The 14,437-nt window shown below is 29.9% G+C and overlaps 1 protein-coding gene across 1 annotated transcript in view; it reads left to right on the top strand.

The window, feature by feature from the left end:
• The first annotated feature begins 2,926 nt into the window (after positions 1–2,926).
• LOC117167010 (sodium channel protein para) overlaps positions 2,927–14,437 on the top strand; it is a 116,167-nt gene continuing 104,656 nt past the window's right edge. The window contains exons 1-2 of the mRNA XM_033351561.1: positions 2,927–3,034; positions 10,271–10,448. Of these exons, the coding sequence (XP_033207452.1) occupies positions 10,302–10,448 (147 nt within the window). The 5' untranslated portion in view covers positions 2,927–3,034; positions 10,271–10,301. The remainder of the gene's footprint in view (positions 3,035–10,270; positions 10,449–14,437) is intronic.

The following is a 14,437-nucleotide window of genomic DNA, read 5'->3' on the forward strand; positions in this document are numbered from 1 at the left end:
GTAAATTTTCTAATTTTATTATAAATAAACAAATATCACGAAAAAATGGCCATTTTTTATTTTACATTCCCGCTGCTCGTCAATGATAGGAAAATTGTTGCTATCGTCCACGCTTGATCGAGTTACATTATTTAAAGATGTCGTACAATTCTTTAAGAAACAAACTAATTTTTTTATAAAAAAATTATGTTTTGCAAGTGTGTTTTCTATAACTTTGAATAATTTAACGTTTTTAAAGTTATATTCTAAGAAGTTTGGATATAAACAAAATTATTATGACAAAATGAATTTTAAGATTATTTTTGTTAATATTATAAACAAATTTATTATTCAGGCTTTTAACGGATTTATTTTTTAAATATCTGTCCTTTCAAATGAGAACTTCATACAAATTTCAAAAACATTTGTAATAATTAGTTGATGAATTTTACGAATTTTTAAAACAAATTCAATTAATAAATGCATTATTCAGGCATTTGACGACGCAATTTTCTTTTAAATATCAGTCCTTTTAATTTTGAACTCCATGATAATTTAAACGACATTTATAATTAGCTGGTTATAAAATTTTTATATTAAAAAATTAATGAGTGAAATTGCAATTTTAAAATTGAAAAAATAGATGGTGACTTATTTTTTATTTTATTTTTTTTGTTCAGGATATGCGGAAAATCAATATTTAGTTTTTCATTTAAAAAATACCAAAAGTAATATAACTGATAAAAATACTTCGTTCAAATAAATTTAATAAACAACTACAGATTTACGTTAATTATCAACTATTATAAATAATTTTGAAAACAAATTCACAGCCTGACTACTTGACAACAAATTATTTTTTGTTACAAAATCTTGGAAAAAAACGAAATCCGCTTGTCATAAATAGGCGAAAATCTTTATTTGTTAATAAATTATATTAAATTTAATAAGAAGTAATTTCACCTGATAAAGTCTCCTAATAAATAGGGTTCCTTCTAAGTCACTGGTCGTAGATTTCGTAAACAAGTAATTTGTTGAAAAGTAGTCAAGTTGTGATTTTGTTTATAAAAATGTGAATAACACAAAAAATTATTGTTAATTGGTATCGAATATAGGCGAAGGATTTTTTCAGCTAATTTGAAATTAAATTCTTTGAAAATCCGAAGTCTGGCAGTGAAAAATTGGCGAAACTTTGTATTCGTTCACCAAATTTATTTTAAAAATAAATAATTGTTATAAAATATTAAAATATCGTACATATTATTTATTTCTAAAAAAATTATGAATAATTTATTAAAAAGAATGAAGTGTTTAGAGTGTTAAATGGCTAATGTATGCATTTTATTATTAAATTTGTTTATAAAATTAAAAATTTATTTGGAATTTAGAAATGGGTAAACGAGGCTTGTTTTTTTATACATTCTGAAATAAAAAAAGTCTACAAATATTTTCATTCTTAAAGTAGCACTTCCATCGTTTATAAAAAAAATTTTAATGTCAACTTTGTTGGTAAATAAAAAATTATTAAAAAACGAAATTTCAAAATCGGTTATTACAAATCTCTTAGAAATTTAATTCGCTTTAATTTAAAAATTAAGTGCTCAAATCTGATCCAAATTGTAAACTCTAAACTAGCTTATCTGTAAAAACCTTTTTGCCGTACTGTGCGACGGATAGTATCGAACAAATAACCGAGTGACCTAATAAAAATTTATCCTGGACTTTGTAGTGTGATAACGTCGTCCAGCATATAAATAAAAATATATTTTTTAAACTTTGGAAAGTTTATTCACCTTTCATTTGAGCCACTGAACATTGAAAAACGTTCATGTGTTCATCAAATAATCATTTTCTGAATGTCTGTCCCACTTTACCCCACCTGTTCCACATTAATCGACACGACTTAATAAGCCCCTTTTTACGATACTCTTTCAATCAGTGAATCCCACAGTGGTTGTATAGTGGATTAATGTATTATAAATTTTTCCGAAAGAAAAACATTTGTTCCGCTTTACCCCACATATCCCATTTTACCCTACATTCCCTACTTTAGCCTCCAGGACACATTTTAGTCACCTGTGCCACCTCACCACACATGTTCTACTTTATCCAAGATGTACCACATAAACCCATCTGTTCCACTTTCACCGATACGCTTCGATTAACCCCGTTTTACGATACTATCTTAACTAGTGAATCCCAAAGTGATTTCACGGTGGGTTAAAATATAAAAAAATTTTCCGAATAAAAAAGATGTGTCCCACTTTACCTTCCATGCTCAAATTTACCCCATGACCACACTTCACCCTACATGCCCTACTTTACCCCACAGTTCACATTTTAATCTACCTGTTCGACTTTACCACACAAGTCCCACTTTATCCCACGTGTTCTACTTTACCCTACCTGTTTCACTTTACTTCAACTGTTCTACTTTAACCGACACGCCTCAATAAACTCCGTTAAATGATACTCTCTCAATCTCACAATCTCATATTTACCTGACATGTACCATTTTACCCTAAATGTACCGTTTTACCCTACATGTACCGTTTTACCCTACATGTACCACTTTTCCTCCAAGGTACCACTTTATCCCACATGTATTTTGAATTTAACATACTTGCAAATAAAATTATTTCATTAGAAAATGAAAAAATGGATCTTTTCAGGTCGGACATGAAAAATCTTGGTTTGAGTTGGACGGGCCCCACTATACCACGCACTGCCGCAGCGCGTTCGTTATTGGTCGCCGCGAATTCGACAAAGAACAATTTAGGAATAATAAAGATCACAAACCGGAAGTGGAGTTCCAAGGAGAGAACAGGCATCCAGAACCGGAAACCGTGGAGTAACGTGGTGCGACAACCGCATTTATCCGTCCGACCACACATAACGTCTCTACACACCATCACGCATTCCAAATCGCGAAGGCAGCTTTCCAAAAGCAATCCTAGATCTCATTCCCAGCTTCGATTTCGGCAACAGCGGCAGAACTGTTTACCACAATATAAACACAGCCGTCATTTTAGAAACTGTTAGCACCAATAGCAAGGTAAGAAACTGACAGAAAATGGGGCAAACTGGGACAGTGTGGGGTAAAGCGGGACACTCGAAATTTTCTACTTTGTGGCCTCATATTGTTTTTTTTTTGCATGAAAAAGAGGTGTTCCACTTTGCCCTATATGTCCGACTTCACCCTATCATTCTTTTTCAGAAATTGTTATTAACAATAGCATTGTAAGAAACTGCTATTAAAGGGGGCTAACTGATAAAATCTGTGGTAAAGCAAAACAAACGGAATTTGTGATTTCGTGACTCTATATTTTTTCCTGAATGAAAAATATGTGTACTACTTAACCCGAGATACTCCACTTTACCCTATAAGTGACACTTTACTTCACAAGTTACACTTAACTCACTGATTTTATTTTAAAACTCTTAGCATCAAGAACAAAGTAAAAAACTATCATAGAAGGTGGGTAATTGTGATAGCGAGGGGTAAATCGGGCCACCAGAAATGTTCCATTTAGTGACTTGATATATTTTTTTCTGGATGAAAAACATGCATCCTATTGTCTGCTCCACTTTACCACACCTATTCCATTTTACCACACATGTCTCATATTACCAAGCAGGTCTCAATTTACCCCAAAATTTTAGTTTAGAAGTCGTACCGCACAAGTAACATATATTTATATGTAATAATTCATTATTTTTTGACGTGGTGCATGGTACAACGTCACATACCTTCCTCCTTTCTACTCCAAAGAATGACTTTAAAGGGAGAGAGACCTAACTATTAATTTGATAAAGCAGCAATATGATATTTTTTTTACCGTTGTAGAGAAACTTCACTTTAAACTATAGCTTAGGTAGTAGCGCTTCGGCTCCATAACCAGAAAGGTGCGTGTTCGATTCTCGCTGCTTGCACTTTTTTTTAATGTTTAGAAAAATAATTTCCGTTATTTATCTTCAAAAATTATTTAAATAATAATTTTGTTAATGCTTTTTTTCACGAATAACCTTCTATTTAAAATTTGATTATATTATTCGCAAACAAATTTATTTAATACAAATGTCAATCATTTTTTCATAATGTTTACCAATTAAATATGAAATTAAAACTCAAAAGACATTGAGAAAATTATTATTTGCATAATTTTTAGGGGCCATTAAAAGAAATTACATTCATGAAAATTTTAATAAATAAATAAAAAGAGTGCAGGCGGCGAGAATTGAACACGTCCTTTTCGGTTATAAGCCGCAGCGCTACACTTGAGCTACCGGCCACCCGGAAGTGTTTTTCACCAAACCCTATCCAATGGGTCGTATCTTGATTACGTAACGGATTAGAGGTCCTCTTCACCCCCCCCCCCCCCCCCCACTATTGAACCTAATAACAAATCCTAACAAAATACCACCCACCCCCTTACTGTACGTAATTTTTAGTTTCCAGACATGTTTCGCTAGTGATTGCTAGTACAAATTAAGCAGGTTGTCCGAAAAATTAATTTTCGAAATTCCCTGATTTTTCCTCGACTAATTTTTCATTTTCCTTGATCATTAATATTCAAATACCAACATTTTAATTTTGTAATATTTTTAACGTAGAATTTTTTATAAACGAAATAAAAGAATATTTCAGATACAAATTTTTTAATTTAATAATTTATTTTAAATAAAAAATGTCTTTTTTACTGTAAAAGATGAATTTTTAAAAAAATACTTGAATTTTCAAAACAATAATAATTTAACTTTAAACATTATGGTTGAATTTTAAACATAAACACATAGACTCTCAACAAAAGAGTGTCATCGTTTATATTGCAATGAAAAAGATGAAATTCATACACGAAAAAAAGAGAATTTTTAAACCTGAAAGACGAATTTCAACAAATAAAGATATTTAACTCAAAAAAGAGATAAAAGTTAAAAAAATAATTTTTGTCTCGAAAAAATTGAATTTTTAAACTAAACTATGAATTCAGAACAAAATTATTTTTCACGAAGCTGATGCATTTTTACCCGACGAACATGAAATTTTAAAATAAGAAAATTACGTTTTTACTAAAAAAAGGTAAATGTTCAACTAATAAATATGAGTCTTAAAAATTGTAAAAGTTACATTCTCAGTTAAAAAATAAATTTGAAACTGAAGAAAAGGCTTTTCGTCTAAGCAGTTTAACTTTTACCCAAATAGTTGAATTATCAATTAAAAATAATTATTTTTAACAAAATAGTTAAACATTTTCATAAAAAAATGATATCGCTACTAAAAAAGATCAATTTTGAAATAAAAAAAATACATGTTCAAAAAAATACTTGAATTTTCTGTTAAAAAAGATTTTAGTCAACTTTTCACGATCAAAATATAGTTTTAAATCAGAAATAAGTTTCTACGCAAAAAATTGCATTTTTAATCCAGAAAGACAAATTTTTAAACAAGAAAGAATGACTTTTTAATAAAGTTGTTGAATTCTCGAACATATACTTGTATTTTTATCTAAGAAAGATGAAATTTGTACTAACACAGATGAATTTTTAGTAAAAAGCGCCATTTTTTCAAAAGTTGAAGTTTCACGTAGAAAAGATTTCAGTTCATTTTTCAAAAGCAAAATATAAATTTTACACAAAAAGGAAATTTTGAACGAAATATTTAAATTTTCAAGAAAACAAATTTTTCGATCAAAAAGTATACATTTTTAACAAAATAGATTAATTTACAATCAAACAGTTACATTTTTGTCAAAGAAAGATCAAATTTTTCGTGAAACAGATAAAATTTTATTTAAGCATAAAGTTTAAGTTGAATTTTTATCCAGAAAAGATTTCAGTTATCTTTTCAATATAGATATATTATTTTTTAAAAAAGTAATTCTTTTATGAAATAGTTTCATTTTCAACGAAAAAGTTGCATTTTTGTCAAAGAAAAATTAAAATTCTACTGAAAAAGGTAAATTTCTATTCAAAAAGATTTTGATTGAATTTTTAACACAAAAATAAGAATTTTAAACAAAAAACACATGTTCTAGGAAATGGTTTAATTTTCAACAAAAAGTTGCATTTCCTAAAATAAAGATGCAATATTTATACTGAAAAAGATGAACTTTTAAATGAAAAAGACCAATTTTCAATAAAAATAGTTTTCATTAGAAAAAACGACAAATTTTGTACAGAATCGTTGAATTTACAATCAAAAAGGATGCGTTTTTATGAATATTGCTAAATTTCCAACCAAATGATAAAATTGTGAACCGAGACTAAAATGCAGAGTTGGCTCTCTCCCCTTGTTCGAGTGACAGCGGTAAGGCTGTAAGGTGATCGGATGACTATACGTAACTTTTCACATTCGTGGCTGGTGCATTGGTAGTGCTTCGGGCTTGTAACCGGCGGCCAAGGGTTCGATTCCCCAGGCCGGAGTAATTTTTTACTGACATTAAGATCAACTATACAAATTTTATTATGTCTGCTGCACAACCAAGATGGGAATCATTTTTTTAATGATCATGTCTTATCGACGGTATATCATAAGCTAAAAAACCATATTTAGGTAGTAACGTGTAAGTAGCTTTCTCCAATAATTATTATGCAAGAAATTTCAATCTTGTTTGGATCTGCACTCAATAGTGCAGTCCGACTCTTTTATTACAGTAATCTGCCAACCTTGCGTCATACGATGAATTACGTCACCTGATTCTGCTCCAAAAATAAATACACGATATGTTCTTGCATAAGCATTGGGAATATGCAAAAGAGCCTCATCAGGACGATAATTCACAGGAGAGAAAAAATAAATGATTGTTTTTTGAGTAATTAATGCAATTTATAAAAACATTTTGTCAAAGCAGGTGAAATGTGCCTATAAAAAGTGTTTAATAAAATATAAAGTCGTTAAATAAGTCGCTCGACCCCCCCCCCATACCAGTCACCCCTTCATCTTTACCTCTTCTATCCTATCCTGTCCAATCATATCCAATCAGATTCTATCCAATCCTGTTTGATTCTATCATATCCTATCCGATTTTTTCGAATCATATTCGTTCCTTTATGTTACTATCCAATCCTATATAATTCTATTTGATTCTATTCTAACCAAATCGACTTTAACCGGCCCAATACGATTCTATCCAATCCTATTCGATTATGTAGATCATATCCGATTCTATCAGATCATATGCGTCCCTATCTGAATCTATCCGATCCTACTCGAATGAATCGTATTTGATTCTTTCCGATTCAATTCGATTTTAAACGGCCCAATCATATTTGATTCTGCGGATCATATCCTATATGATTCTATCTCATTCTGTCTGATCCAAAATTATAATATCCTATCTTATCCGATCCTATTTGATTATGTCATATCTGTTTCGACTTTATCTATTCCTGACCGATCTTACCCGTTCTCATCCGATTATATTTGACCTTATGTGATCATATCTCATTTTATCCCATTGTACTCAATTCTGTTCGATTTTATCCAATCCTATCTGATTGTGCTTCATTCTTTTCGATCGTTTTCGAATCTATTTTGATCCTATCTATTATGATCATATCTGATCATATATGGGTCTATCCGATCCTATATGATTCTATCCAAACCTTTTTTGATCCTACCTGATCCAAACCGATCCAGTCCGATACTAGCTCATCCTATCTGATTCCAACTGATTATATTCGATCTTATCCGATCTTATTTGATCATATCCGATCCTATCTGATCATATCTGATTCTATCTGATTATATCCGATCCTATTTGATCATATCTGATCCTATTTGATTCTATTTGGTTCTATCCGATTCTATCTAATCATACCCGATTCCAAATGTTCCAATCTCGAGATATCTTATCCTATGTTGTCATATATGATCATATCCGGGTCTATCCGATCCTATACGATTCTATAGAAACCTATTTGATCATATCTGATCCAACCCGATCTAGTCCGTTACTATCTCATCCTATCTGATCCCAACTGATTATATTCGATCATATCCGATCCTATTTGATCATACCAATTTCTATTTGATAATATTTGATTCTATTTGATCCTATTTGGTTCTAAATGATTCAATATAATCCTATCCGATTCCATCTGTTCCAATCCGATTATACCTTATCCTATGTCGTCATATATGATCATATCTGGGTCTATCCGATTTCACACGATTCTATACAAACCTATTTAATTATATCTGATCCAAACTGATTTTATCTGATTCTGTCAGAACTGATCTGATTATACCGGTCATATATATTTCTTTCTAATTCAATTTGTTTCTATGCGGTCCTATTCGATCCCATCAGATCCTATTCTATTCTTTCAGATCCGGTTTAATTCTTTCTGATCATATTCGATTTTATCAGATTCTATTCCATTCTATCCGATCCTACATGGAGCTTTCCGATTCTATCCGATCCTACATGGAGCTTTCCGTTTCTATCCGATCTTATGTAGATCTATTCGATCCAGCTGGATTCTCTCCGATCTTATCCTATTGTACTCGATTCTATCCGATGATATCCATTTTCATCCGATAATTTCTGTTTGTTTCCGATCCTGTTCGATTCTATTGATACTATCTGGTTCTATCGGATTATTTTTTTGGTCAAAATTTCAATTACATGGCTACAAGTTGATCCGACTTATTAAAAATTCATTTTCTTTTTTGGGTTGCAGATTCATATGTTTGGTAAAAAATGTAACTATTTTGTTCGAAAATAGTTTTCTGTTTGGTTGAAAATTAATTTTTTTAACTAAAAATTCAACTATTTCTTTTAACTTTAAAATTTATGTTTTTACTTTAAAATTCATGAATTTGGTTGAAAATTAATCCTTTTGAGTAGAAAAGTCCCGTAATTTCTTTAAAACTTACTCTATGGTTGAAAATTCATATTTATGAGTTGCAGATTCATGAGCTTTATAGAAAATTTAACTTTTTCGTTTGACAATTCAACAATCTAGTAGAAAATTAAACTGTACGGTTGCGAATTAATATTCTTAGTTGAAAATGCGTTTTTTTCGCTTGAAAATTTAACTATTTTGTTAATAATTCGACTATTTATTTGAAAATTTAACTATGTAATAAAAATTAAACTAATTGGTTTGAAATTAACTTTTTTGTTAAAAAATTATATTTTTTGTTGAAAGTTCGTCTGTTTTGTAAAAATCTTGTCTTCGTTTCAAAATTGAATTTAACGATTCTGTAGAAAATTAAATTATATTATTCGAAATTCGTCTTATTAGCTTAAGAATTTAAAAGGAGGGATTAAGGGAGGGATTATTAGAAGGGATTAAGGGGTTAGAGGAAGATATGAGAGTAGAGTATATGAAGGGATTAAAATATCGTAGGGGTACAGGGCTGGGGAGGAGGTTAAAATGTGGTAGGGTTAGATGGGATCAGGATGGGGTTAACGGGTGATAGGATTAAAGGGGGTAAGGAGAAGATTAATAGGCGGTTGGTGCAGAGGGGCTCTAAATGTCATAAAGAGTGGAGCAGGAAAAGAGGAAATTGAATGAACGTAAAAATTTAGAGGATGTATGTCGGCTTCGGAGGGAATGAAAATGGTCAGTGGAAAAGATAAAAATGCAGTGGGGATAGAGGGGCTAGAGATGGGAGAAATAGGTCCCATTGTAGAGGAAATTTGGTTAAAATGAAGAGAGGAGCTGAGTAAGAGTGTGTGAGGAGGGTGTGGCAATTGAGTGGAGATAGGGTAACTTTGAAAGGGATGAAAAGGGGGTAGGAGAATGGATGAGAATGGAATAGAGCAGTTTGGACTGGGCTGGACAGGGGAATAAAATGTGGTAGTAATAGAGTGGTTCTGAATAAAATAAAGAGAGGCGTTGGGGAAGATGTACTAGAGAGTAAGTGAAAATTGAGTAGGACTAGAAGGACTTTGGAGAGAATGAGAAGGGGGTAGGGTAAATGATGATAATAAAGTGGAGGTAGATGATATAGAAATGGGATGAACTGGTGCTAGGGGAAGAGAAGCTTCTGATGAAATAAAGGTGAGCGTAGGGGCAGAGGGGTTGAAAATAAAGTAGGGGTAGTGGGGTTTTAAATGGAATGAGAAGGAGGTAGAGGAAGGGATGTGAATGTAGTAGATTTGGAGAAGCTGGGGGTGAACGAAAATGGATAAGGAGTTGTGGGATGAAAGAGGGGCACAGAGGTAACAAATGGAGAGGGACTATTATGTACGGGGGGGGGGGAGGATATATATTATAATTAATTTAATAAAAAGGCTATAAAAGAGTATTCTGGAACAGTTTTGTATATTTTTTCCAGGAAGGTGGCTCAGTTGTGTGCAGCCTAGACAATGTCCGAAGTTTCTGGCTCTATATCAGAGGAAGAACGAAGTTTGTTCCGTCCGTTCACGCGGGAATCCCTAGCAGAAATAGAAGCTCGCATTGCCGAGGAGCTTGCCAAACAGAAGGAGCTTGAGAAAAAGAGAGCTGAAGGCGAGGTATGCAACCGTGTTTCCATCTTTTTTGTTTATTAACGTATCAATTACGATGATTAAAAATTTGAATGGACTTGCAATTTTGAAGTCTAGAAAAAATCACAACCTTCATGTAACGGTTATGTAATTGTTATATAATTGCCACATTGCAGTTATATAATTTTTATGTTATTGTTATATTGCATTTACATAATTCCTATGTAACTGTTATGTTACGGTTACGTAACTTCTATGTAACCGTTATGATGTGGCTACATAACTGTTATGTGTCTATAATGTTGTAGTTACATAACTGTTATGTAACTGTTATATTCAGGTTACATAACTGTTATGTAACTATTCTATTGCGGGATCATAACTTCTATGTAACTCTTATATTGTGTTTACATAAAGTTCGTATTATTGTTATCTAACTGCTATACAGCGGTTATATAACATACATATTTTAAATTGAATTTCATAGGTTGTGTAAATTTTCCACTCTTTCAAAATTGTTTATTTTCTGAATTACAATGACAAGCAGACGCGGATATACAGGGTGGCCAATACAGCGATTCCCCCCCCCCCCCCCTATAATTTTTACTTAGTTTTATTGTTTTATTTCTTAATAGAAAATTGAGACAAATTATTTTTAAAATAATATTTGCAGTTTATTCCCCTGTTAATTGGCCCTTTAATAAGTATTTAAAGTTCTTCAAGTTTGGCAGGTGAATATGTACTTCCATAATACATAATATAATACCTCTTGATAATTTTTATCATTTTAAAAATCTTTATACTTTCAATTTAAAATTATAATCTTGAATGCGAAATTTTAAAATATTTTAATTTTTGAGGCCTTGAAACTAAACTTTTTTAGCTTCAAAAGTTTAAATTCGGTAGGGCTTGTTTTATTATTTCTGATTCCTTTGATATTATTTACAAGTATGTCCTTAAAATGAAGACATTTTAAAAACACAATGTTGAAAATCATATTAAAATTCCTTATATGTCATTAAGTCCCTATTAAATCCCATCAAAATAACGCGAAATTACATAAAATCTAATGGTTTCTGAAATCACAATTCCTTAAAATCTTCAAAAATTCTAGACAATTCTTTAAAACCGCATTAAATTTGTTTGAACTCCTTAAAATCATTCAAATTCTTGGAAATTCCTTTAAATCATTTAAAGCTTTTAAAAATTCCTTGAAATACCCTCAAATATTAAAAATCTTTTGAAATATTTTAAAATACATTAAAACCTTTTTTAATCTAAAATTTCGAGGAATTTTTGTAAATACTTTGAAATCTCTTAAAATCTCTTTCAATTCGTAAAATCGATTGAAAATATTAAAAAATGTTTCACAATATTTAAATTTCCTTTGGTGTCTCTAAATTCTTGTAAGTAAATTCTTTGAAGTCCTTTAAAATATTATAAAATCCATTGCAATTCCGTGAAATTACATAAACTGTGATATTTCCTGAAATCCTAAAAAATGTATCGAAATACCTTAATAGCTATTAAAAATTCTTATAATCATTCAAAAGATCGAAAAACCAAAATTCTAGAAAAAAATACCTTACAATTTTTCAAGCCTTGAAAAATTATTTGGAATTTTTGTACATGCCCCAAAAAGTTAGAATCCTATGAAATTCCTTAAGATCCTTTAGAATTGGAGAAATCCTCGAAAATATAAAAAAATCCTTTTGAAACAGTTTGAAATATTTGTAAGTCTTGGAAATCCTCTGAAATCATTTGGAATCCTTTTCAGTGTCATAAAATCTTATAGATCCTATAAGATCTTTTCAAATATTTCGAAATTCTAGGAAATTTATCAACATTGCATACCGTTTTTTTTGGATTCCTTAAAATCTTTAAAATCCTTGAAAATTCCTTCAAATATTTTCAATCTCATTAAAAATTCTTGGAATCCTTGGAATCCTTGGAAATACCCTAATATATTATCATAGTATAAATATTATATTTATTTATACCCTAACAATTTTCTCATACTTTGAAATCCCTTAATATCCCCTCAAATTCTTGAATTCTATTGAAAATATTGTGAAATCATTTTAGATCTTTGAAATCCTTTACACACTCAATTTTTTAAAATAAATTCTTTGAAATCGGGTGAAATTACAAGGAAAATTATTTTGAAAAACCTTGAAAGATTTTTAAATTCTTAAAATCATTGAAATCCTTGGAAATTTTATTAAATTCGTAAAATTCTTTAAGAATCCCTTTGATTCTTTGAAAATATCTGAAATTTATATAGAACCCAGAAAATTCTTTCAAATCTTCTGAATTTTAAGAATCTCTTTAAAACAGTATACTTTTTTCAAATTTCTTAAAATCACTATAATCCTTGGAAATTCCTTCAAATTTTTAAATCTCTTGAAAATTCGTTGAATCGCTTAAAAATACCATAAAATATTATTCTATTTATTTATACTCTATAAATATTTAAATTCTTAAAACTCTCTTAGCATCCATTCAAATTCTTGAAACCTATTAAAATTATTTGAAAATCTTTTTGAATCTTGGAAATTATTTGAAGTCTCTCGATTCTTGTAAATAATTTCTTTGAAATTCTGTAAAATCACAAGAAACCTGAAAATATTTTCAGAAATCCTGAAAGATTTGTTGAATAACCTTGAGAGCTTTTAAAGTTTCTTAAAATCATTGAAATATTTGGAATCTTTCCAAATCGGTTAAAATTGCTTGGAATCTTTTTAAATGCCCTTAAATCATTAAAATCCTTTTGAAAGTCCTTCAAACCTATTCAAATTCTTCAAGTATATTATACATATTGAAAAACCTGTTTTAATCTTTGAAATCTGATATTTTATGAAATCCTGGAATTAAAATACGATGATAGCTCGTAAAATGTTTAAAAAACATTAAAATTCTAGGAAATCTAATTAAATCCTTTAAAATCCTATAAAATATTTTCAAATCTTTCGAAATCATAGAAAATTCTTTGAAACCTTAAAGTTCTGGAAAATTGATGAAATATCTATTTGAGATCTTTTAAAAGCTCTTAGAGTTACCAAAAACCTCCAAAATCTTATAAAATCCATTAAAAATCCTTTAAAATATTAAAAAATTTTCTTAAATTCAAAATTCGTGGATTTAAAATGAATATTTGAAATCCTTTGAAATCTTTAAAAATATCTTTATTTTTTTTGAGTATCTGAAAATGCTTTCGAATACTTGAAAATGCCTCAAAATATTTTAAATCCATCGAAATCCCTAAAAATTCCTTCAATAAAAATATTTTAAAATGTTTGCAAATCTTTAAAAATCCTTTGATGTACCTCCATTCTTTAAATTCGTGGAAGTCTTCGTAAATATATAGTTTTTTGATTCCTTAAAATAATTAAAATTCTTGGAAATTCCTTAAAATCTTTTACATCTCTGGAATCTTTTTTATTAACATAAAATCTTGTAACTTCGATGTAATACTTTCAAATGATCCTAATGACAAAAAATACGGATTTTAACAAGTATGAAAGTTTTAATTTTATTATGTTTGACTCGAAAAAATATTTGACAACCCGGAAATGACCAAAACCTTATTTTTATTTTTAGAGGCCACCCTAGAACTTTAATTAGCCCACTTAATTATTCATAGCTCCCTGGATCCGTGCCTGCTGCCAAAAGAGTGACTGAGAAAAATAAAAGTCTTTAAAGAAATGCCTTATTTAGAAAAAAAGTTATTATGGAAAACGTTCATGCTAATAATAAATTACCTGTTTTAGGAACTTTTGTAATCATTATGTACATAAGTGGTTACGTAATCCTTATAAAACGACAACGTTGTGTTTTGTTTGCACAAAAAGAAGCCAATCATATTCGCCTTTCACACAACGCATCATTACGTGTCATACCTTTGTTTGTTGTTTACATTTCATATGGAAAATAGGCCAATCGAATTTATGTTTGTCTATATATTCATCTAAATGTTCTTAGAAGTATTTTTTTTCAAATAGTTTATTTTTTTTAAA

This window comes from Belonocnema kinseyi, chromosome 1 (genome assembly GCF_010883055.1).
Source record: "Belonocnema kinseyi isolate 2016_QV_RU_SX_M_011 chromosome 1, B_treatae_v1, whole genome shotgun sequence".
Taxonomy (NCBI): domain Eukaryota; kingdom Metazoa; phylum Arthropoda; class Insecta; order Hymenoptera; family Cynipidae; genus Belonocnema; species Belonocnema kinseyi.